Raw genomic sequence first — 22,091 nt, forward strand, 5'->3', positions numbered from 1 at the left:
TGGGAGAGTGGGGAAGTGAAACTCCCCTGCGGGCAGGACTTTGAGCAGGGCACTTAGCCTGGAGGGAGAAATGCCGAGTTAATCTTCATGTACTGTCACCGGGTATATGAACTCCATTTTACTTATTTTCTGTATTCCTGATGCGCTGGCATCTTGGGCCTCACTGATTACAGAGAGACTGCCCTTCCAGGGCTAGCCTTTTCCCAGAACACCTTTAATATGCAAACTAACCAATCCAGAGCCTATAGTCTAAATTACTTCCTTTATGGAGTTCCCACAGGTTGAGCGATATTCCCCAACCATAACCACCCCAGAGCCAGGTATCAGACAACCAAAGGCAGCGCCCACACCTTGGAGCCTGCTAAAATGATTCCACCTAGCCAATCTGAAATCTGCTTACCCTGTCTTGCCTTACCTTTTTCACAGAAACCACAACGAAGGCCACTGCCCACGCTTCCCACTCTCTGTCAGCCTCCTGACTGGCCTGGCGCTTCCCCACGTGACCCTACACAGCATGTGGCCCTCCTACTTCTAGACTTCTTCCTTCATGGCAGTAATTTCCACCCTGAGTAAAACAAATCCCGGGTACATTTTCAAACACCAGCCAAGGCTCTGTCTAGAGGATGAGGTTCTTGGAAGTGAGGCTGAGAGAATGCTATTGAGGTGGTCTGGGAATGAGGTGAATGGGCCCAGAGAATGAATATATTTGTGGCCCAATGCTTATGCTCACTAACAGGTCCCACAGCAGAGGAGGCTCCTAGTGACTGAGTGCACGAGACGGCCAGGCTGTGGATGTTGACCAGCCTCTTTCCTCAGGCTTGACAGTGCATGTTCAATGGGCTCTTGTACCAAGCTACCAAATGGAAGTGACAGAGGTAGCACATGGGCTCAGCAATGCGGAATCTCTCTCACCAAGGCTGACCTGGCCAAAATCACTGCTCAGAAACCATGTTGCCAGCAGCAATGACCAAGCATCTCCAGGATGACACCATTATCTCAAGGCACCAGCCAGCCTTCTGGAAGCAGGTTCATCCCACCAGGCCCCTTCCCTCATGGAGTGAATGGCATAGGGTCTTTTCTGGAATATTCATTTTTTCTGCATGTGGACTTGCTTTTCCTACTGCTCTGCTTCTGGCAGCCACACAGCAAGCTGTGGACTCTGGGGATACCCTTTTCTTTTTGATGCATCTCACACAATACTGCTTCTCATCAAGAACCCTCCTTTGTAGCAAAAGAAATAAAGCAATAGGCCGGGCGCGGTGGCTCAAGCCTGTAATCCCAGCACTTTGGGAGGCCGAGGCGGGTGGATCACGAGGTCAAGAGATCGAGACCATCCTGGTCAACATGGTGAAACCCCGTCTCTACTAATACAAAAAAAAAAATTAGCTGGGCACGGTGGCGCGTGCCTGTAATCCCAGCTACTCAGGAGGCTGAGGCAGGAGAATTGCCTGAACCCAGGAGGCGGAGGTTGCGGTGAGCCGAGATCGCGCCATTGCACTCCAGCCTGGGTAACAAGAGCGAAACTCCGTCTCAAAAAAAAAAAAAAAAAGAAATAAAGCAATAGGCTGATGCTTTGGGGAGTCACTGATCTTATTATGCACCCAACGCTCTGTGGTGGCTGGCCTTATACAGTACTATGTGGCATTAGAGGGTTCAGAAAGCAAACCAGATGGGAGTCAGTATTTTATAAGATTGGTGTGCAGTCCTGGAGGGTGTAGTTTCTCTTCTGAACCAGTGACCAACATATGGCCCTGCTTTTTAGCCGGAATCTAAAGGTTCAAATTCCCAAGGAAATGAGGGTTCCTTAATCTGTGATTAAGCCTAATACCAGCTCTTTGCAATCAAAGTGAGATCTGTGGACCAGCACTGTTGGCATCATCTGGGAGCTCGTTAGAAATGCAGAATCTCAGACCCCATCCCACACCTACTGGTCTATAATCTGCATTTTAAGGAGATCCCCTGTTCATTCACATGCATGTCAAAGTTTGAGAATCACTAGTCTAACCCACTCACAACATTTTTGCTTCTCGTCCTCAAACCTCTGATCTCTGCTTCTTAATGAGTTTAGTACTTGAAGGATGGATGCTTCCACCAGGGGATACAAAATGGTTTCAATGAAGTGGAAGCAGAGACTTACACTGTCTCCTGGTGGCTTCACAATACTCATGCCAGTAAGAAATAAATGATAAAGGGGCTCATGGGCTTTGAGAGAGTAACTGATCCTAATTATCGAGGGGAACTAGGACTGCTGCTATACAATGAGGCAGAAGAAGAGAGGATGGAAGTCAAACAGCCTCGGGGGAACCTCCTAGTACTGTCTTGTTCAGGAGTAAAAGTCAATGTGTCATTACTAAGGCCCTACAGAGGCAAAACTGCCAAGACCTCAGATTCCTCAGGAATGAAGGTTTGGGTCCCATTACAGGATAAGGAACCAATCCCACTAAGGCTCTAACTGAGGGCAATGGGAGCATGAATTGGATGGTGGAAGAGGAAAGCATCAGGAAAACCTGCGAAAGAGTTCAGAATGGGTGTCCTGTGGTAGATGCAGCAAACCACCATCGCATGTGTACACCTATGTAACAAACCTGCATGTTCTGCACATGTACCCCAGAACTTAAAGTATAATAAAAAACAGTAAGAATGATTCAGTGTTTGGAATGCTGAATATTAAGGTTGGGTCCTGTCAGAACCAGAGGAGGAGAGGACTTTGCCCAGAGATTCTGGGCCTGGAGCCAGACTCAGCAACTGATAGAATCTGGATTTGACAAGTGAGTGAGTTGCACAGAATTCTTGTTGGAAGCTTGTTTTTAAAGCCAGAATATGGGTAAAGGAGTGGGTGTGGACTTGGATGTAGTTTTGGGGCAGCCTAGGAGGTAGCTGTATTGTTTATTTTTTTTTCCTGACTACTCAGCATCCAAAGCGTTCTAAACCAGGGGACATCTCCCAACATGAGCATCTTTGTGGGAGGCAAGTCCTGTTATTCAGGCCCCTATCCAGGACTCTGCACCGTCAGGGGATGCTTCGAAAGCACAGGCAGTCAGTATCCAAGATGTGACTTCAGCAGAGGCTTCTAAATCAGACCCTTTCCTACGGCATAAGCTGGGCCGTCAGCACCACCCAGCATCCTTGGATCCGCCCCAGTTCCTGGGTATCTTTCTCTTGCTATCTAGTTAATTCTACAAATTCCCATAAATTCCTTTCTGTGTAAGTTTTCATCCCAAAACCTTGAATCCAGGTATAATAAGTTTGGTTGGAAAGACATAAGCAGCTATAAATGTCCTAAGCAATGTTTCTAAATTAGAGATCCTGTGAAAAATGCCCATTTTTATTTAGGAGATCTCCCTCTGCTTCCTGACCAGCCCTGGTGGTTCCCCTGTGTGGCCCTACATGACATACCATGCCTCCTACTTGCAGGGGAACGCGAGTCAAAACTTCCTTCATGATAACCATTTCTGTGCCTTCCACAGAAAGCCCAAGAGTCTTCAGTTCAAGCAAGCTCCCAGGTGATGTGGATAATGCTGGTCACTGACCACACCTTGGGTGTTGAGATCTAGAGCACTAAAGATGTGTAGAGAAGAGGCTGGGAAGTAGGAAGGAGCAAGATCAAGAAGGGTGTTAAATGCTGTGTAATAAAGGTTGCACTCGATCTTGCAGGTGATAAGCAGCCATTAAATGACCTGGGGGAGTGAAATAAATAGACTTCCATTTTTAAGTGGCGCTGGATGTCATGTGAACAACAGAGTGGGAAAGGAGGGACAGGAGGCAGGAGAACCTGTTAGGAAGTGCAACAGGCACAACAATGGCTCCCCAAAGATGTCCATGTCCTAATCCCCATATGGCAAATGGGACGTTGTAGAATTATTAAGTTAAGGACCTTCAGATGGAAAGATTATCCTGGATGGCCCAGGTGGGCCTCAAGTAATCATGTGAATCCTCAAAGTAGAGAACTTTTCCCAGTGAGTCCGAGGGAGATGTGATTAAGGAAGAACAGCCAGAGAGATGCAACATTGCTGGCTCTGAAGAAGGAGGAGGAGGGGGCACAAGCCTAAGAATGCAGGAATACTGGAAAAGGCAAGGACACAGTCTCTCCACCAGGGCCACCAAACGGAGCACAGTCCTGCTTGATTTTAACCTAGTGGGACTTGTTAGACTTCTGACCTTCAGAATTATAAAATAATATACAGGTGTTGTTTTAAGCCACTAAGTTCACAGTAATTTGTAACGCTGACAATAAAAAACTAATACAGAAGGCTATTGTAACCTTCTAGGGAAAAAGATGAGAATCTTGTTTCTGAGAGTGGCAGCAGAGAGGGAAGACAGACCTGGTCTGGAAGATTATTCAGGAGATAGGGAGGAAGGGACATAGTCACCAACAGGGGGGGTGTGGGTGTGGGTGTGTGGGTGTGGGTGTGTTAAGGAAATTCTCAGGTTTCTCCCTTGAATAAAATGGGTCCATTGGTCAAAAGGACTGCAGGAAGGAAACATAGGAGTGTGAGTGCAGAGAAAGGAGGCAGTTCTCTCCTGATACTTGGCTCCTTTCTTCAGATTCCTTTTTTGCCAAGAACCCTTCTAATCTTAACTCTTGCACATTCCCTACTGGGAAAAGCATGTGCTCAGCAGCCAACACAAATGGCTGCTCTGCTCATCAATTATGGTTTCACTCTAATGAATTGCCATTCTAGTCATAAACCAGGCTTCTGTGAGTTTAGTCAGAATAAAACAATTTACCAGGGTTTGATCTCTCTCCGAAGAGCTGACAGAGTTGTTTTTGCCCTTGCAAAGTAAAGGATCAGACCTTATGCTACCCTGGTAAGGCTTCCTTCCCTGGCACAGCTTGCAAGTGGGAAAAATTGGGAGAGTGAGGGCTAGAAGAGGCTGCCTAATGCTTTGCCCTGTGCCAAGTCAATTGAGAATCAGAAGGCTCTGTGCTTGCAATTTAACAGCTATTTATAGGATGTATTCTGAGATTCCCTCACACATACCACAGACCTGGTCTCCAGAGAAGAAATCGCCCCCCTCTGGAGCCCTCTGCTTAGGAACAGCAAGATACAAGCCCAGGCAAGTCGTTCTGGGAAAGTGGGAGATTGTGGGGAGCAGGGTCAGTTCTAGTTTCAGTTGATCTGGAGATGTCTGGTTCCATCATAAAGACCTCTTGGGAAATCTGAGGAAAAAAAATACTGACTTTCTAAGCCCACTTTGAATTGTTTCTTTACCTATGCCAAACCTGCCAAGGGACATCTGAGTAAAAGAGGCAAAGGCATGGCTATTACCCACCCCACTGTTTCGATGGGGACACTGAGGCTCTCAGAAGTTTAAGCTACTTGCCCAGCACTGCATGATTCAAATGTCAGTCTTGACTGACCTCAGTCTTCTGATGCCCAAAATCCACACCTTTTGCACTTTGAGTTTGTGTCCTATGTGGGGAAGGGTAGCACCCTTCCCTCACCACCTACCCAGCAGGTCTCTGTCAGTCAGCAGTAGTCTAATGGTTCTCCTGCCTGAAGGTGCCCGGCACATCCAGGGCTGGTGACTGGGGTACCCAGATCATCCAACAGTAATTGATATTACCCTACAACCAGTATGTCCTCCCAGATCCCCTTCCTATGTGCTTGCCTTATGCAATGTGCTACAGAAAACATATAGGGACCGGGTGCTGTGGCTCACACTTGTAATCCTAGCACTTTGGGAGGCTGATATGGGCAGATCACCTAAGGTCAGGAGTTCAAGACCAGCCTGGGCAACATGACGAAACCCTGTCTCTACTAAAAACACAAAAATTAGCCAGGTGTGGTGGCACATAACTGTAAGCCCAGCTACTCAGGAGGCTGAGGCTGGAGAATCGCTTGAACCCAGGAGGCGGAGGTTGCAGTGAGCCAAGATTGCACCACTGCTCTCCAGCCTGGGTGAGAGAGTGAGACTCCATCTCAAAAAAAAAAAAAAGAAAAGAAAAGAAAAGAAAAGAAATATAAGATGATGAAAATCCCCTGCCCTCAAAAGTTTACAGAGCAACAGAGCCTGAACTGTGGAGTTGGAATGAAAGAAATGGAATGGGGACAGAGTTGCATAACCAGGAACCAAACCCAGCTCTGCCGGACTCTAGGACCTGTGCTCCTGCCCTCAATGCTGGACTGTCTCTCAGTCATGGTACTTGATGGTCTACAGACTGTTTTCCAGACAAATAATCAAGGCTGAGAGAGGTGAAGTCACTTGTGGCTTATGGCTTGCCTGTGGCAGAGCTGAGAGACCTCCAATTCCAGATGTCACCACCTCTTGCTGTACCTCCCTGCTTTCTTCACCTCAACACTCTAGGTCTAGGCAGGGGAAGGTCTAGACAGGAAAGAGGAATCTTGAGATGCCTCATGAGAAATGTGATGAAGAGACTCCTTTTCCCTGTTTCCAGTGCTATGGCAAGGAGGGCATCCTCTTCCTCCAACATTCACACTCCACCTCATTCCAGCCAATTCCTTCCAGAATACACAGTGCTACTTACATATTCCTTAATGTCCTTTGATTTCACAGCCTTGTAGGAATAATACGCAGGGTAAAGGGTGCCAAATATAAGCCTGGAGGGAAGAGAGACAAAGAGAAATATGATTTTTCATTCACCTTATTTAATGGAAAATGTCTGTCTTCAATGCCAAGAGCAGTCCTCTAAGCTAAAGAAAGTGCTTTGAGGCTTGATTTATTTTTGAGAATGTCCTCAAGGTGTTCTGCTCATGGCTGGGGCGTCCTTGGGCACCTCTATCTTCTGTTAAAGCCCACACCCACCTTCCTTCAATCTATGGTTTGGCAACATGGAAGGGTGGTTTGGGGTCATGGAAGCCCCTCTGAAGCTCTATTAAGCCTGCAAACGCCTCAGGCTTCTTTCTCCATTAAAACCTTTTCCTTCAAATTTCACTCCCCTTGGACTTGATCTCACCATCCTGCAGCCAGAATAAACTCTTAATATTTCATATTGTAAATCCAATCGGGCCAAACCCTCTTCCTACCAATACATCCCCATCTTGCATTAGCCTGTTTCTCATTGCTCTTAAGATGAAGAAGCAAAAATACCAGCAGCGTGACAGTGTTTGGGCAGCAGCTCTCACTGATCTATGCCTAGGGCTGCGTTGGGTCATTAAATGATCTCATGCTCAGTTCTGCCTCTCAGGACCTGCACAGCAGAGCTCTCTCTACTTGCCCTCATTCTCTCCACCATGCACTATTTCCTATCCAGAAAGCCTTTGCCTGTGCTGTTCTCTCCTTCTGGAGTCTTCCTTCCCTCCTTCTTTGTCTGGTTAATTCCTGTTCATCCATCACATCCCAGCTCCAGTATGACTTCTTCCCTGGCCTCTCTAACTAGCTCAAACCTCCCCATTACACTCACAGCACAATATACCTATTATCAGGGTGTTCTTTTACTGTTGTTTGTGTGATGCTTTGATTGACAGCCCTCTTTCCACAGAACTGTACATGCCTCGAGGGTAGAGAATGGATTTGTTTTGCTCAACACTGTGTTCCCAGAACCTCATCGTAGGTTCTCAACAGATGTTTGTAAATGAATGAATTGAGCTGGAGGTTTAATCTTTTCATCTGACAGATGAGGTCACCCCAGGTGCCAACTCAGGGTCAAGCTGACTGGGTGCAGGAGCAGGCCTGGCCCAGGCACTACAGGAGGTGGCATCTCCTGTGACAACCCCACAGATGGAGATTTCAGGGTCCCTGCAAGGAGCCAGCCTAGTTACAGAAGACACCACACTGAAGAAGCCCAAAGCTGTGGTTCACTGGGTATTGAGAGGCTGTACAGAGAACTCCTAGTCCAGAAGCAATTTACCAAGCAGGGGTCAGCTTTACCATGAGCACTGTTGCCAGGGAACACCCTGACATTCCACAATCATCGGGTTTCCAGGGAAAACAAAGTTAACAGAACCAAGTCTGTTTCTGCCACTGAAAGGGAGAAGGCTGTTAGCTCTTGGCTCACATAGGCCTCGTGTGAAATGCTTTACAGCTTTATCCCACTTAGACTGCCTTGTCCCAAGGAACCCCTTTTACAGACAGGACTCCAGTGCATGGAGCAGCCAGTCATTTACTTGTTTAAGGCCTCGTGACCAGCAAGGGGTAAGGCAGGGGCTGGAGCCCAGCCAGGCCGCCCTCCTCCAAACCTGGCTTCTTGTCACCACTGTACACTGCCTTGCGGAGCCACCCACCCTCCAGGAAGGCTGAAATGACCTGTGTGAGGAGCAGGATGAGCCAGTGGGGAGACAAGAGAGTAGTGGAAGGAAGGGGAAAAGGTAGGACTCGGGGTGAGGGAGAAATATTTAAGAGAGGGTAGTGCCAAAGACAGCAGCCAGGTCACAGGGGAGGCAGCTGGGGAAGCCCACTGGATTTGGTCACTGCCCTCTTTGGTGAGGAAGGCCCCCCACTCTTCCACACTGCCTCCTTGCCTGCCCCCTCCCAGGCATTCTCAGGTATCCACGAGGCTCTCTTCCTCGGGGAGGCCTTTCCTGACCTGGTCACCCCCTGAAGATTGGGCTCCTCTCCCTTTTTAGCTCCTGTACCAGCCCCTTTCTCTTGTCCACCGCGTCCACTCAGTCAGCTCAGGGTCCGTCTCTCCCACAAGACTGTGTCTTTCACAAAGCCAGGGATGGCATCCCTCATTCATCACACACCCCTGTGCCCTGTACAGCAGGAAGGGCTCAGTAAGTATGTGTTCACTGCATGAAGTATCAGAACAGGGAAGATAAAGCCACCACCATCCAGGGAATGCTCGTGACCTTGGGACCAAGGTCTCGGCAGCGAGGTGGACGCCAGATAGCACCAGGCTGATTCAGCAAAGCCTCGGGCACAACGCCATGGACTCGGGGGAAATAAATATACAGCTCCTCGGGCACAGGTGGCCTGGGTATTACCCATGTCTGCCAGGATGGGTTCCAGCCCCTGCCCTGGAGCAGCATGTGAACAGCAGAGGAGAGACAGATGAAAAGTACAGCGCTACCCAGCAGCCCACTGATGGGATCCCCATGAACCCCAGTGGGTCATGACACCCTCTGGTCACAGAGCAGGGAAGGCGCAACAGGGAGGCCTGTGCAAGGTTGGCTGGACTCTTCTGGAGTGAGCAGATTTCCAGCATCCTCTGCCTGACAGCACAAGGTCCCTCCACACATGAGTTTTCTTTTCAGTTTCTAAAAGCTCAATAACACTTAGCATCTCCCTGCCCCGGGGAAAGGGAAATGGGATGAAAATATCCAGTTCTTAACCTATTTTGGAGGTAAGAAATAACGAAGGAAGCAGGCCCAAGTCAAAGGGGCTTGGTACTTCTGCCCCTCCAGACCAAGTGCTCCCACAAGGCCCTTCTCCACCAGCCCCACCGGCCTTGGTTCCCACCCCTCCCTCAGCCTCAGGTTCATAGAGCCAGCAGCCAGCAGCTGTCCCCTGATAAGCCACATTTGCTTGCAGTCTGTGACTTCCTGGCTGCTCTTTCTTCTGTCTGAATGTTAGCACAGGATCTTCCCCAATCTCACAACTCTTTTGTTTTTCCTGTTAAAGCCCCACTAATCCTTTAAGACCCATCTCAAAAAGGCCACTTCTTCTGTGAAGTCTTTGGTTACTCCCCCCTCAATTATCTTGATACTGTTTAAGCCTGTGACAGGCCTTATGTAGTAGTAGCAAAAATAACACATTTAAAATAATATATTATATTGTTGAGTGTTTACTAATGCCAGGCACTGTTCCACAAGCTGTACTCACTCTTTCAATGAATCCTCTCACATGCATAGGGAAAAAAACAGAATTCTTACTACCCCATTTTACAGGATGGGACACTGAGGCTTAGCATCATTATTCACTCACCCAAGGAGACACAACAGCCAGGTGCAGAGCTAGGATCTGAACCCAGGCAGCCTGACAATGGGACTGCCTGTGCTGGCTGAGTCTGTCTCCTTAGTCAGATCATATAGTACTGGGCAATCAGGAGGGTCCCTCATGCCTGGCACAGCACCTCCCCCTTTAAGTGGGTGCTTGAAATGTCTGTTGAGTAATAAACAAGCAATTTCAATCTCTCTCCAGCCCACTAGCTAGACTCACATAACTTTCTACAAAGTTAGAAAAAAAGTGGTAAAATGGAAGGGTCTAAAGCTCCTTCAAAGCTCGAGGTGGGCTCAAGCAGAGGGAAAGTGGAAGGCTGGAGTGCCATCCTCTAGAGAGACCAGGCTCTGCATTAACACACTCCTCTGGATTATCTCTGCAGGGAGCTCGAACCTCACAGCTCTGCGCCCACCCTCCCTTCTCCCCACTGTCATTAACTGTTACCCCGAAGCCCTGTCCCTGTGTAAAGGCTCCATGGATCTGCCTGCAGCGTTTCCCCTATCCTTGCCTTTCACTCTTCCTCTTGCTCCAAGTTAGGGGTCTTCATCCAGGTTGCCTCTCCACTCACCTCCTCCACAGCTGCGGCATCCAGAAGGGAGCATGAGTCTCACGTGAATACTATACTCCGACGAAGTGGTTCCCCACTGGGGTGATCCTGTTTCCCAGGGTAATCTGGGCAATGTCTGGAGACACTCTGTTTGTCTGAGAGGGTGCTACTGGCAGCCAATGAGCAGAGGCCAGGGACGCTGCTAAACGTCCTATCATGCACAGGACAGGCCCTCTCAACAAAGAATCATCCAGTCTAAAATGTCAATTGTGCCACTGCTGAGAAACCTAGTTTCTAGACTAGTGTGTTGTTTCCTGATCCTTCACCCAGCCATCAAGGGTCATTTTTTTGAACACCAAGGGCCATTTTATTGAACCCCAAGAGTTTAAAAAAAAGTTCAGTAGCCCAGGAAAAACTGTAAATGCTCCAATGAGGGGGATGGCCCCAAATGGTAAAGATCACATACCTAGCCTGTTGGCCAATGTCAGGGAAAACACAGCTCTCAAGTTGCTTACCAACTTCCTGGAGCTCTCTCCAGAAGAGAGAGATTACTCACACGAATTAACCGTAATGTCACTGAGGAGAGCTGCTCACCATTCCCCAGGGCCTGCAGGGTAACTATTGCTGGCCTAGGACACAGCTACAAGCTGTGGCACTGCAGTTGCTGACTGTGTCCAAGTCCTCTGCAAACCATGAAACAAACCAGTATTTTTCACAGTCTTCTCAGGGATCCTAGAGTTGCACCAACATGTCACAATCCCAAATTGTGCTGAAGATTTAAAAATCAATGCTAGTCATTTTTTTCCTAAAATTAACTTTTCAAATGTAAGAGAAATAACAAGCCTATTTATACAGCTGTTTATATCATTAAAAAACAAATCACACTGAAGAAACTGTATGCCACCCAAGGGATTCTGGAATGGTCTGTTTCTTAACCTGAGCACTTGTTTTATAATTTCGAATGTATATCAAACTGTGCACATCTTATTTCATAACTATTTTTTTGAGACAAAGTCTTGTTCTTTCACCCAGGCTGGAATACAGTGGCATGATCTCTGCTTGCTGCAACCTCTGCTTCCCGGGTTCAAGCAATTCTCCTACCTCAGCCTCCCAAGTAGCTGGAATTGCAGGTGTGCATCACCACACCCAGCTAATTTTTGTATTTTTAGTAGAGCCAGGGGTTTCTCCATGTTGCCCAGGCTGGTCTTGAACTCCTGGCCTCAAGTGATCCAACCACCTCAGCCTCTCAAAGTGCTGGGATTACAGGCGTGCGCCACTGCACCCAGCTTTATTTCATAATTTAAAAAAATTACAGTACCCAGTAAGATACATTTGCATAGTCTTCAATTCATGAAGGCACACAGTTTCATCTGAGCATTAAAATTTATACTGATTACATTTTGTGCTTTTTGTTCTTAATATAATAAAAATATAATTTAAAATTATGTTCTCTGAAGATACTTTCTAAAATCATGTAAATCCATTTTTATCACTTCTAATGAGAATTAATCTCCAAGAAAGTTTTTGCTGTCTACTCTAACAGAAGAATGTTCCGTGGTTCTTTAGCTTCCAATAAATATGCTATTATTCTTAACCTGGAGAAAACCTAAGGGTAGATATATTTGAAGTCCCCTATATGCACTTTCCTGAGACAATCCTTTCCCTCTTTCCGAAAAGTCATCACTATCCTGAATTTGGTGTTTATCATTCTCATCATTTTTTTATTAACTACATGAGCCACACATAAAGTGTTTATACCTGTTTACACATTCTGTAAATGGAAACACACTAGATGTATTCCACTGTGATTTTTTTTCATTCAAACTTATGTTTTTAAAATTTGATCCATGTTGACACTTGTGTTTCTATATCATTTTTAAAAACTATTTATTTATTTGTATTGAGACAGGGTCTCGCTATGCTCTCCAGGCTGGTCCTGAACTCCTGTATTCAATGATTTTCCTACCTCAACCTTCCAAGTAGCTGGGATTACAGGTATGTGGCACCTGAACCCAGTTTTTCTAGATCCTTTTTAACCACTGTGTACCACTTTACTATATGAACATATTATAGTTTATTCTGTTGATGCATACTTAGGTTCTTTCCTATTTTTCCCCTTTATAAACAGGGCTGTGATGAACATTATTATACATGTCTCCTTGTGCACATTTGAGACCTTCTCTAGGGTATCTACGTAGTGTGGAACTGCTGGGTTAGAAGGTACAGCATCGTTTACCAGATAATGCAAAACCACTTGCCAGAATGACTGTACCAATTTATATTCCTTCCTGCAAGTATAAAATACTCCCCAATCTTGCAAAACTTATGTAGTTGGACCGTTAAATTTTTGCCAGTGTGATGGGTGTAAAATGGTATCCCACGTTTGCTTCAATTTGCATTTCCTCAATGGCCCGTGAAGCCAAGCAACTTTTATGCCTTTTGGACATTTGGGCTGCTTAACTACCCTGTTTATATCTCTCCATTAGTTTACCTTGTTCTTAGTGATTTTTAGGAATTCTTTGTGAATTTTGGGTATAAATCCTTTCTTGGACATATGCATTTCAAATGTCTTTCCTCAATATACACTCTCTTAACCTGGTTTGTGGCACATTTTCTTGTAACTACATAGACAAATACATCAGTCTTCTACAGCTTTTTTCCTATCTTGTTCAGGAAATCCTGGTCACGTATATATTCTTCTAAGAGTTTTAAAGTTTTGCTTTTTCAATACTAGGTTTTCATTCATCTTTATGTATGATGTGAGTTAGCTATATGGATCCCAATTGTCCCATCCCACTGATTTGCAGTGCTACCTGTCACATATAAAGTTTTCAATATGCACAGGTATTATTTTCAGCTCTCTATTCGACTGATCTACTGTCTAACCATGCACCTATATCACAGTGTCCTTACAATGATCATAATATTAACAACCATGACTTTATAATAAATCCTGATATTCTTAAATTTGTCTTGGCCATTGTCTTTTTTTTTTTTTTTTTTTTTTTGTGAGATGAAGTCTCACTCTGTCGCCCAGGCTGAAGTGCAGTGGCGCAATCCCAGCTCACTGCAACCTCTGCCTCCTGGATTCAAGCAATTCTTCTGCCTCAGCCTCCCAAGTAGCTGGGATTACAGGCACATGCTACCACACCCAGCTAATTTTTGTATTTTTAGTAGAGTTTGGGTTTCACCATATTGGCCAAGCTGGTCTTGAACTCCTGACCTCGTGATCCAGCCCTCTTGGCCTCAAAGTGCTGGGATCACAGGCATGATCCACTGCGCCTGGCTAACCATTCTTCTTTCTTAATTAGGAATTCAATGTAGAATCTTGGCTATTCTTGATCCTTTGTTTTTCTATATAAATTTCATGATAGTTTGTCAAGTCTCATATAAAAGCTTATTTAGATTTTGATTATAATTTCACTGTATTCATAAAATTTACTTGGGAAGAATCACCATCTTTATGATTTCAAGTTTTCTCTTTGTGAACATGGTGGCTTCCATTTCCTCATGTCTTCTTTAATGTCTTTTTATTATATGTTGTAAATTTCTCCATAAAGATCTACATGTTTTGTCTTACTGCTAGGCACTTCGGGTTTTGGGTTTTTAAAAATTTTTTTGGTGGTACTGTGAATTTTTAAAATTAGATTTTCTATTGGTTATTAATGGTGTATATATAGGAATGCTACTGACTTTCCAGGCCTAACCTTGAAGCAGTCAAAAGCATTTGGAGTGTCAAATGCATTACCATGAGTGAAAGCAGCAAACTCAAAAGGCAACATGTGTTATGACTCCATTTATAAGCTTTTCTTTCTTTCTTTCTTTCTTTTTTTTTTTTTGAGATGGAGTCTTACTCTGTCACCTAGGCAGGAGTGCAGTGGTGCAATCTCAGCTCACTGCAACCTCTGCCTCCTGGGTTCAAGCGATTTTCCTGCCTCAGCCTCCTGAGCAGCTGGGATTACAGGCATGTGCCACCACACCCAGCTAATTTTTGTATTTTTACTAGAGACGGAGTTTCACTATGTTGGCCAGGCTGGTATGTGCTCTTCTGAGAAAGGGAAGTTTATAGGGATAAAAACCAGATAAGTAGTTGCCAGGGTTAGATGTGGGGAGTTGCGGGGCTTGACTCCAAGAATGTGAAGGAATTTTGGGAAGGGATGGAGCTGCTGCAAACCTGACTGTAGTGCTGTTTACACAACTGTATATGTTTACCAAAACTTAGAATTAAAACTCACACTAAAAAGAATGAATTTTACCAACTTCACCTCTATACACCTGATCTTTAAAAAAACCAAAGCATTCAGAGGAATTCACATTCATAAGTGAGGTGTGTCATGGGTCTCCAGAAATGGATCAAGTTGATCTGAGCATCAGCCTCCAAGCTCTGAGACAACCAGTACCTTCCTGATGTCAGAAGGTCCATGTGTGGCAAAACAAGCATTCCCAAAACCATAATGCATGTCCAAGACCCACTGATCTCTAGCCCTGAAAAGACTGTCTCAGATATGCTGTGGGACTGGGTTCTAAGTGCTTGAGAAACTCTGACCTTTACTACAATGCCCCAGGGAACATCCTCACTCATGATGGTTCCCTAGAAGCTTAATCTGGGAAAAGAGTTGCTCCATTGGGGCACACAGCTCAGGTTCCCATGGCACAGCAAACCACATGGGCTTTGGTTGCCATGGGTCCCAACACCTAGGCTTCTGCTAACTCACAGTGACTTTCTAACATGCTGGAGGGAGAAAACAGGAAAACAACAGAACTGGCCTACTGTGCATTTTGTCTCCCTGGAGACTGTATTATTGTGACTTACAAGCCATTTATTTTTGAGTGCGCACTGCACAAACTTATCTACCAAGATTATCACTTTTAATCTTCATTTGAGACAGGTATTATCATTTTCCTCATAATAATGAGAAAATTGAGGTTTAGTGAAAATAAATGAGTCTCACAATTAGTCAGAGAAGGAGGCCAAAGTCAAACCCATGTCTAACTCCACTGCCCATCTCTTCACTGCTATGATGCACTGCCTTCCTGACTCTTCAATATGTGGCTGAGAGTCTACACTTGGTCTCTGAAAGAATGAATGAGGAATAGGTGAGAGGGAGGAAGACCGTTGCCTGCTTCCTTGCCTAATGGAATTCCACTCTGCCCCTGAATTATAGATTTACTGACATCAGGTGACAGTATAATTACAGGGTTTCAAGTACATAAACTGTTCACATAAACGAGGTTCTCTCCTGACCTGAGCTGATCTTGGCAAAACAAAAATTAACTATGTCCTTCTTTTTCACCTTGGGATGTGATTCTGCCAGTCTCTCTGTAATCTTTCCTTTCCCAGCTAGCTTCAGATCCTGCTCCTCTCTGCAGATTTGAGAGAGTGAACACAGACACAACTCTTCCTTGGGTAACCCACCTCACTAACATCTCATTTGCTTATTTGTTCAACTGATCGGCAGTGTACCCCTCCGAGATAATGAGACTACATTCGCAGTTTACAAATAAAAAAAACTGAGCCTCCGAGTAGTTGAGGGATATTCCAAAACCCTTCTCCTATCCAACAAGAAGCAAACCCAGGCTTCCTGTCTCCAAGTCCATGACCATTCCCCAGTCCACGCTGCCTCTCTTAGCATGAAGAGGGGATTTCAATGCTTATTTAAAGCTGTAATCCATTTTAAGTTGGATTTTTATGCTCCCAAACCCAACTTAGGAAAGCACAAAACAGAAAAGTCTGATGCAAGCAGGAACAAACATTCTGTAAATTTCCAACTGATACTGTTCCACTCTACAATCCAACCCACACAAATCCCTCAACCACAAATGTCTGCCTGAATCTCTTGTTTTTGTTTGTTTTTAAATCTTAATTGTAGAGATCCCTATTCTTAAGAAACTCAGCTTTATTGTATGTGGTAGAAAGAGGATGGGCTTCGACTATAGACCTGAGTTTGAATCCAGCTCCATCCCTGACTAGCTGTGGAGTGGCCAGCATGCTTCTTAACTACTCTGAACCAGTTTCCTTGAGTATAGAGACCAAGAACATCTACTTTCAATAGCCACTATGCAGATTAAACGAGGAAATTGTAGGTACAGATTTAACATACCAGAGATACTCTAGATGAATGACAAATATCAATTCCCTTCCCGTCTACAAAAATAGTAACTTCAAATGCCAATTCTTTTAAGCACAAAATATTTTTCATTCAATCATTAAATATGTGCTGAGCACCAACTGTGTGCCCTGGGCCATCTGATAGAAAAGTGGGCAGCAAGCAGATAATTATACAAATAAACGATTACTGTCATCACAATAATTGTGATGAGTCCTGCTGAGTATGTTTTGTAGAAAAGAGAAGATTCATTTACAATGACTGTCCTGTGGTCACCCATTTCCCAGCTTAGGCCCCCACCCACGCCTGCTCCAGACCTCAGAGCCAGAGACCTGACTCTCAGCTGGAGGGTCCTGTGCTAAAGGGTTATGTTTTTCTCTTCCTGGTGGACTTCATCTAAAGCCCCCTACATGGTATATATTTAGGCTGAGAACAGGAATTCTGGGCTTTCCTATGTACACCATGAAAAAGGCGTTGGGGGAAAATGTGAGAAGCTCTTTGAGATGCACTGGAGGGGGTGGTCAGCAGGTATCTGTGGGGTTTTCTGGGGACTTGTCTGCTCAGCTGATGCCCTCCTAGCTCTCACACAGCAGGTACTGATGTCCTCTGCCAGGGCCCAGCCAACTTTGAGTGCACATGTCTATCTGGTGGAGGATATCAAAAGCCCTAGGGAAGGCCATGGGAACAGGACAAACCTTTATGATGCCCAGCAGGCACTGTACAAGGCACTGATCCCCACAGAAGTCAGATGAGGGGACTACTATTATCCTCTCTTACACAGAAGGGACCTGGGACTTTAAGTGGTTAAATTCATTCATTCATTCATTTGTTCATCCAACAGACATTTATTCAGTCCCTATTCTGTGTCAGATTCTGAGGCCAACACAAGGTCACAGAGCTGCTAACTGAATGAGCTGGATTCAAATGCTCTACCTGGCTTCAAACTCTGCTTTTTCTAATTCAACTTGATACCTCAAGGTCAGAGGTTTTATCTTCAGGGAAGTCATAACATGGCTGGGGCGCCAGGTGTGTCAGAACAAGAAAGGTGGCAGGCAGAGCTGCGTGTGCTAAGTATGGAAGGAAAGACAAATGATGATGGGCAAAACTACAGAGATGGAAAACAGATGAGCTGCCAGAGACTGGCAGTTGGGGAGAAGAAGATGATGACTGCAAAGGGGCATGGGGGAAGTTTTGGAGGAAATGAACCTGTTCTATATTTACACTGTGGTCATGATTATATGACTTGTCAAAGCTTACAGAACTGTACAGTAAAAAGGATGAATTTCACTGTGTGCAAATTATACCTTAATTTTTTTTTTTTTTGCTTTTATAAAGGCAACCTTAATTTTTTAAATACAGAAAAATGAGAAAGAAAGAGAAAAGAAAGAATGAATACAAGCAGAAATAGACTGACAGTGGTGCTAAGGAAGCTTAAGCTTCTGGGCTACTTAACTGCATGAACCCTGGGAGAGGTCCTAGCAGAGCATTTATTACATTTTTGAACTTTTTCTGGAAAAGGCCCTTTCACAATTGTAAAAGTTTTAGGCCTCACAAAACCAAGATTGACCTTGAACACAAGTTCAAGAATAGATCATGAGAAAGGAAGAATGGAGGGTTCTTAAGGTGTTGATGTCAAGCGGGACCCCAGAGAAAGGCAAGACCTGGTTCTGGCAGACAGAGAGGTAGGAAAGACAACCCATGGAGAGGAACCAGCATGGACAACATGCAAAGAAGGTTTTCCGGGTTCCCAGTGTGACATGAACACCAGGAATTTGGGAGCCCTGCATTATACATTCTTCACCTCAGGCAAATGTGTCGTGCCATGATCTCAGTCACACCAAGTCATTCTAGGTAGGCAGGAAAGCTATGACATGGTGGGACATGAAAATCCCAGATGCTGGTAAGTTAACGCCACATGCATTTGCCATTCTTCTGGCTCCGGCACGGCAATTATCTCTACCACCTTGTATAGGGAAGTTTTCACCTTATGTACCTGAGGCTGAAAACAATTGATGCTCACTTTCCCAGCCTCCCTGCAGCAGGAATGTGGGCTTGTGCCTCATTCAGACACCTATGCCCAGATATGAGGTTTCTGAGGCTATATTTACACTGTTCTATATTTACACTGTGGTCATGATTACATGACTATATGCACTTGTCAAAGTTCACAGAACTATACAGTAAAAAGGATGAATTTCACTGTGTGCAAATTATACAGGAATTTATAGAGGAAATTTAATCAGGAAAATCAGGATTCGAATTCAAATTATACAGGAAAGTTCAGGTTTTTCCAGCCCCCTCACTCAGCTGAACTGAGGCTGCATCGCTTCTGTTTATAATCCTATGATACCATGTGACAAACACTGCCAAATGAGGCTGGTCTTATACGTTGAGTCAGATTTCTTCATCTGTTAAAATAGTCAAGTTAACAGAGTAGAATGTAGCTAAGCCTTAAAGTGGCTGTGTCTCAAAAAGATATTTGCATACCCATGTTCATAGCAGCATTACTCACAATAGCCAAAAGATGGAAGCAACCCAAGTGTCCATCAACAGATGAATAAACAATGAATATTATTCATCCTTTCAAAGGAAGAAAACACTGACACTTGCTAAAAGATGGATGAACTATGAGTATGTTATGCTAAGTTAAATAAGCCAATCACAAAAAGGAAAATATTGAGTGATTACATTTGTAAGTGGACTGCTCTAGATAACTCCTTAACAAGATAAGTCAAAATAATAAAAACAGAAAGTAGAATAGTGATTGCCACAGGCTGGGAGGATATAGGGACTTGATAATGGGTGTGGAGTTACAATTTTCAATTTTGCCAGATGAAAAACTTCTGGAGATTGGTTGTACAACAATGTGTAATAAATATATACTACTGAACTGTGCACTTAAAAATGGTTAAGATGGTACATTTTATGTTATGTGCTTTTTATCACAATTAAAATAAATTTATGACATTTATGAACCAAAAATATCTTTGCATGAATATTTGTTCAAAATCATCCATACTTAAAAATTTTATAAAAACAGAATTTACTTAGCATAGCCCATTAGTTTATTTAAGTTATAAAAGGTTAATTCTAACAAAGTTAGAAGAAAACAGAATATATAATCTTTCAAGTTTTATCTGTTCTGTTTCATATGACAAGGCTATTTTGTAAAATTTACTAAAATTTTCAAACATCTCAATTTAGTCAATACATTGTAATGACATTTAAGATGAGTGAAAATTAACAAATAATTCAAGTTAATATATTTTGTATTGGTTCTGGTTGTAGAGAAAAAACATTGCTGTATATTATGTTCTATTAAGAAGTTACACCATTAAAATGTTTCTGATATTAACATATATTATATATAATATATACATGTAAAATATAAAAGTTTTATATATATATATATATATATATATATATATATATATATGTGTGTGTGTGTGTGTGTGTATATATACTCTGATTTGTTCCAGAAAGGATCTGAGATGGCTTGGTTATAAATAATTGTGTGGCTTATAAGAAATTACCATGATTCCAGGCCACTGGGTTTGTGTGGCAGCAGAAAGGCTCAGAACTGCTAACAGAAGCATGGTTGTCACTCGAAGGGGAGGGTGGGCTATGTCCCACCTGCAGAGGGAAGAACAAAGATTGTGTGAAACAAAGGCTCAGGTCCAGCATGCCACCCTGATTAGAACACAAAACCCTATTTACAAAAAAGAAAAAAAAAAAGCAAGCTGGAAAATAACCAGCTTTACTTCAGTGGGCAAAATTTAAATTCTGAGAGAATTTTCAGCACATGTCTTAATTATGAGTGAGTCAGGATAGTCAGGGAACAAATGCAGCTCATAGGTGCTAAAGCACACTAGTGGCTGGAAGTTGTGAGCCAGCCTGGGGAAGAAGGAAGCAGAGGGACTGGGGCGGGAACCCACTGTAGGTACTTCTTGCACAGCTGCCTGGCAGACGACTTAGGAGAGCCACTGCTGGCTGCACAGCTCTAAGGGCCCTGGCCACCATGTGCAATACAGGCCCTGTGTGAGGAAGGTGAGATCCTGCTTCAGATAACAATTTTTTATGTTTGATGCTTTGAAGGGCAATCCTTGGTGATGCTCTAAAAAGGATAGTGGAATACTACATAATAGTTAAAAAGTTAAAATATAACAAACAGCTTTCTTTGTTTAGAAAATGGAGATATTTCTTTCAACTACCCCAGAACAAGAATTTCTCTTTAACAACTGTGCCATTTGCTTTTGCAGATCTGAAGAGAATAGATAAAACTAGGTCACTCAGGAGAAAAAAATTCCAAGACAGTAACAGAGTTAGCTCTGAGCATGGTGATGTAAGAAATTTTATTTGCTTCAGAATGAAAACAATGTACATTCTTTCCATTTGTGAGTCTCAAATGGCCACAATCATAGGTGACCAGAAGGGATAGTCCAAGTGAAGAATGTCTTGCTATCCAGGAATCAAGACTAAAAATGAAAGCGTCACATTCTGGGGAAAAAAGAGTTACCAATATAGCACTCCTCAGTAATTAGCACTGGTTACAATATGATGCACTCGCTGTACACAGCTTTTGGCAGTTTATATTCATTTTCATGTACAAAATCTCTATGAAGTAGACATGATTGTAATTTCCATCTCACAGCCTGGAAATATGAATCAGATAAGTTAAATAGTTGGATGAAGATCACACACCAAGTTTGTAGCAGAGCTAGAACTAGAACTAGAGATTTCAAAGCTTGGGTATTAAACCATGGATGCCTCAACTTTTTTGATTGCACAAAATCAGTAAACTATTTTGATCATGTGTATCTGTATTACCACAAGTCCTTAGCTTTGCTGAGGAAATCTTTTAAAGTCATCATGAGGATTGGTTTATTTAAAATTACATTGTCTAAGGCCAGGCACAGTGGCTTACGCCCGTAATCCCAGCATTTTGGCAGGCCGAGGCAGGTAAATCACCTGAGGTCAGGAGTTCGAGACCAGCCTGGCCAATGTGGTAAAACCCCGTCTCTACTAAAAATACAAAAATTAGCCAGGTATGGTGGCAGGCACCTGTAATCCCAGCTACTTGGGAGGCTGAGGCAGGAGAGTTGCTTGAACCAGGGAGGTGAAGGTTGCAGTGAGTTGAGATCATGCCACTGCACTGTAGCCTGGGTAACAAAAGCGAAACTCCGTCTCGAAAAGGAAAAAAGAAAATTAGATTGTCTAATACATAAGCCCACTTAACAAGGCTCATGTGAATTGTAACACAACTTGGTTTCTGCTGAAAACAATCAAAACAGCAAGGGATCATGTTGCTCCCTCTGTGTCATGGATCTACCCCCTCCCTCAGCATCCCCCATCAGAGCTTGTGCTGTGTCATGCCCATCAGGTGTGCAGACCCAGTGCCTCTTGCTGAGGGCCTACTCCAGGCAGGCACTGTACTACCAACTACCCACATGGTCTCCTTCCATACTCAACATCCAGAGGCTTCCCCTGCCCAGAAAGCTGGCCAGCAAATGTGACAGGGGTGTGGCCTCGGTTCTGCCTGGCTGTGAAGCTACTCCAAGCTACACCATGGAAGGAGGGACCAACCAGGAGACCTT

General features: G+C 44.1%; 1 protein-coding gene across 4 annotated transcripts in view; it reads right to left on the reverse strand.

The window, feature by feature from the left end:
• Window positions 1-22,091, reverse strand: part of REEP1 (receptor accessory protein 1) — a 117,137-nt gene that overhangs the window by 55,723 nt on the left and 39,323 nt on the right. For 3 of the 4 annotated variants that reach the window (XM_021672632.2, XM_064377965.1, XM_021672631.2), the window contains exon 2: window positions 6,491-6,563. In XM_021672632.2, coding sequence (XP_021528307.1) covers window positions 6,491-6,563 — 73 coding nt within the window. Of the gene's footprint in view, window positions 1-6,490; window positions 6,564-10,411; window positions 10,500-22,091 lie in introns of those variants that run through there. The other variant, XM_064377964.1, reaches the window with a different exon arrangement.

This window comes from Aotus nancymaae, unplaced genomic scaffold (assembly GCF_030222135.1).
Source record: "Aotus nancymaae isolate 86718 unplaced genomic scaffold, 86718_ANA_hifiasm-v0.15.2.pri h1tg000017l, whole genome shotgun sequence".
Classification (NCBI taxonomy): domain Eukaryota; kingdom Metazoa; phylum Chordata; class Mammalia; order Primates; family Aotidae; genus Aotus; species Aotus nancymaae.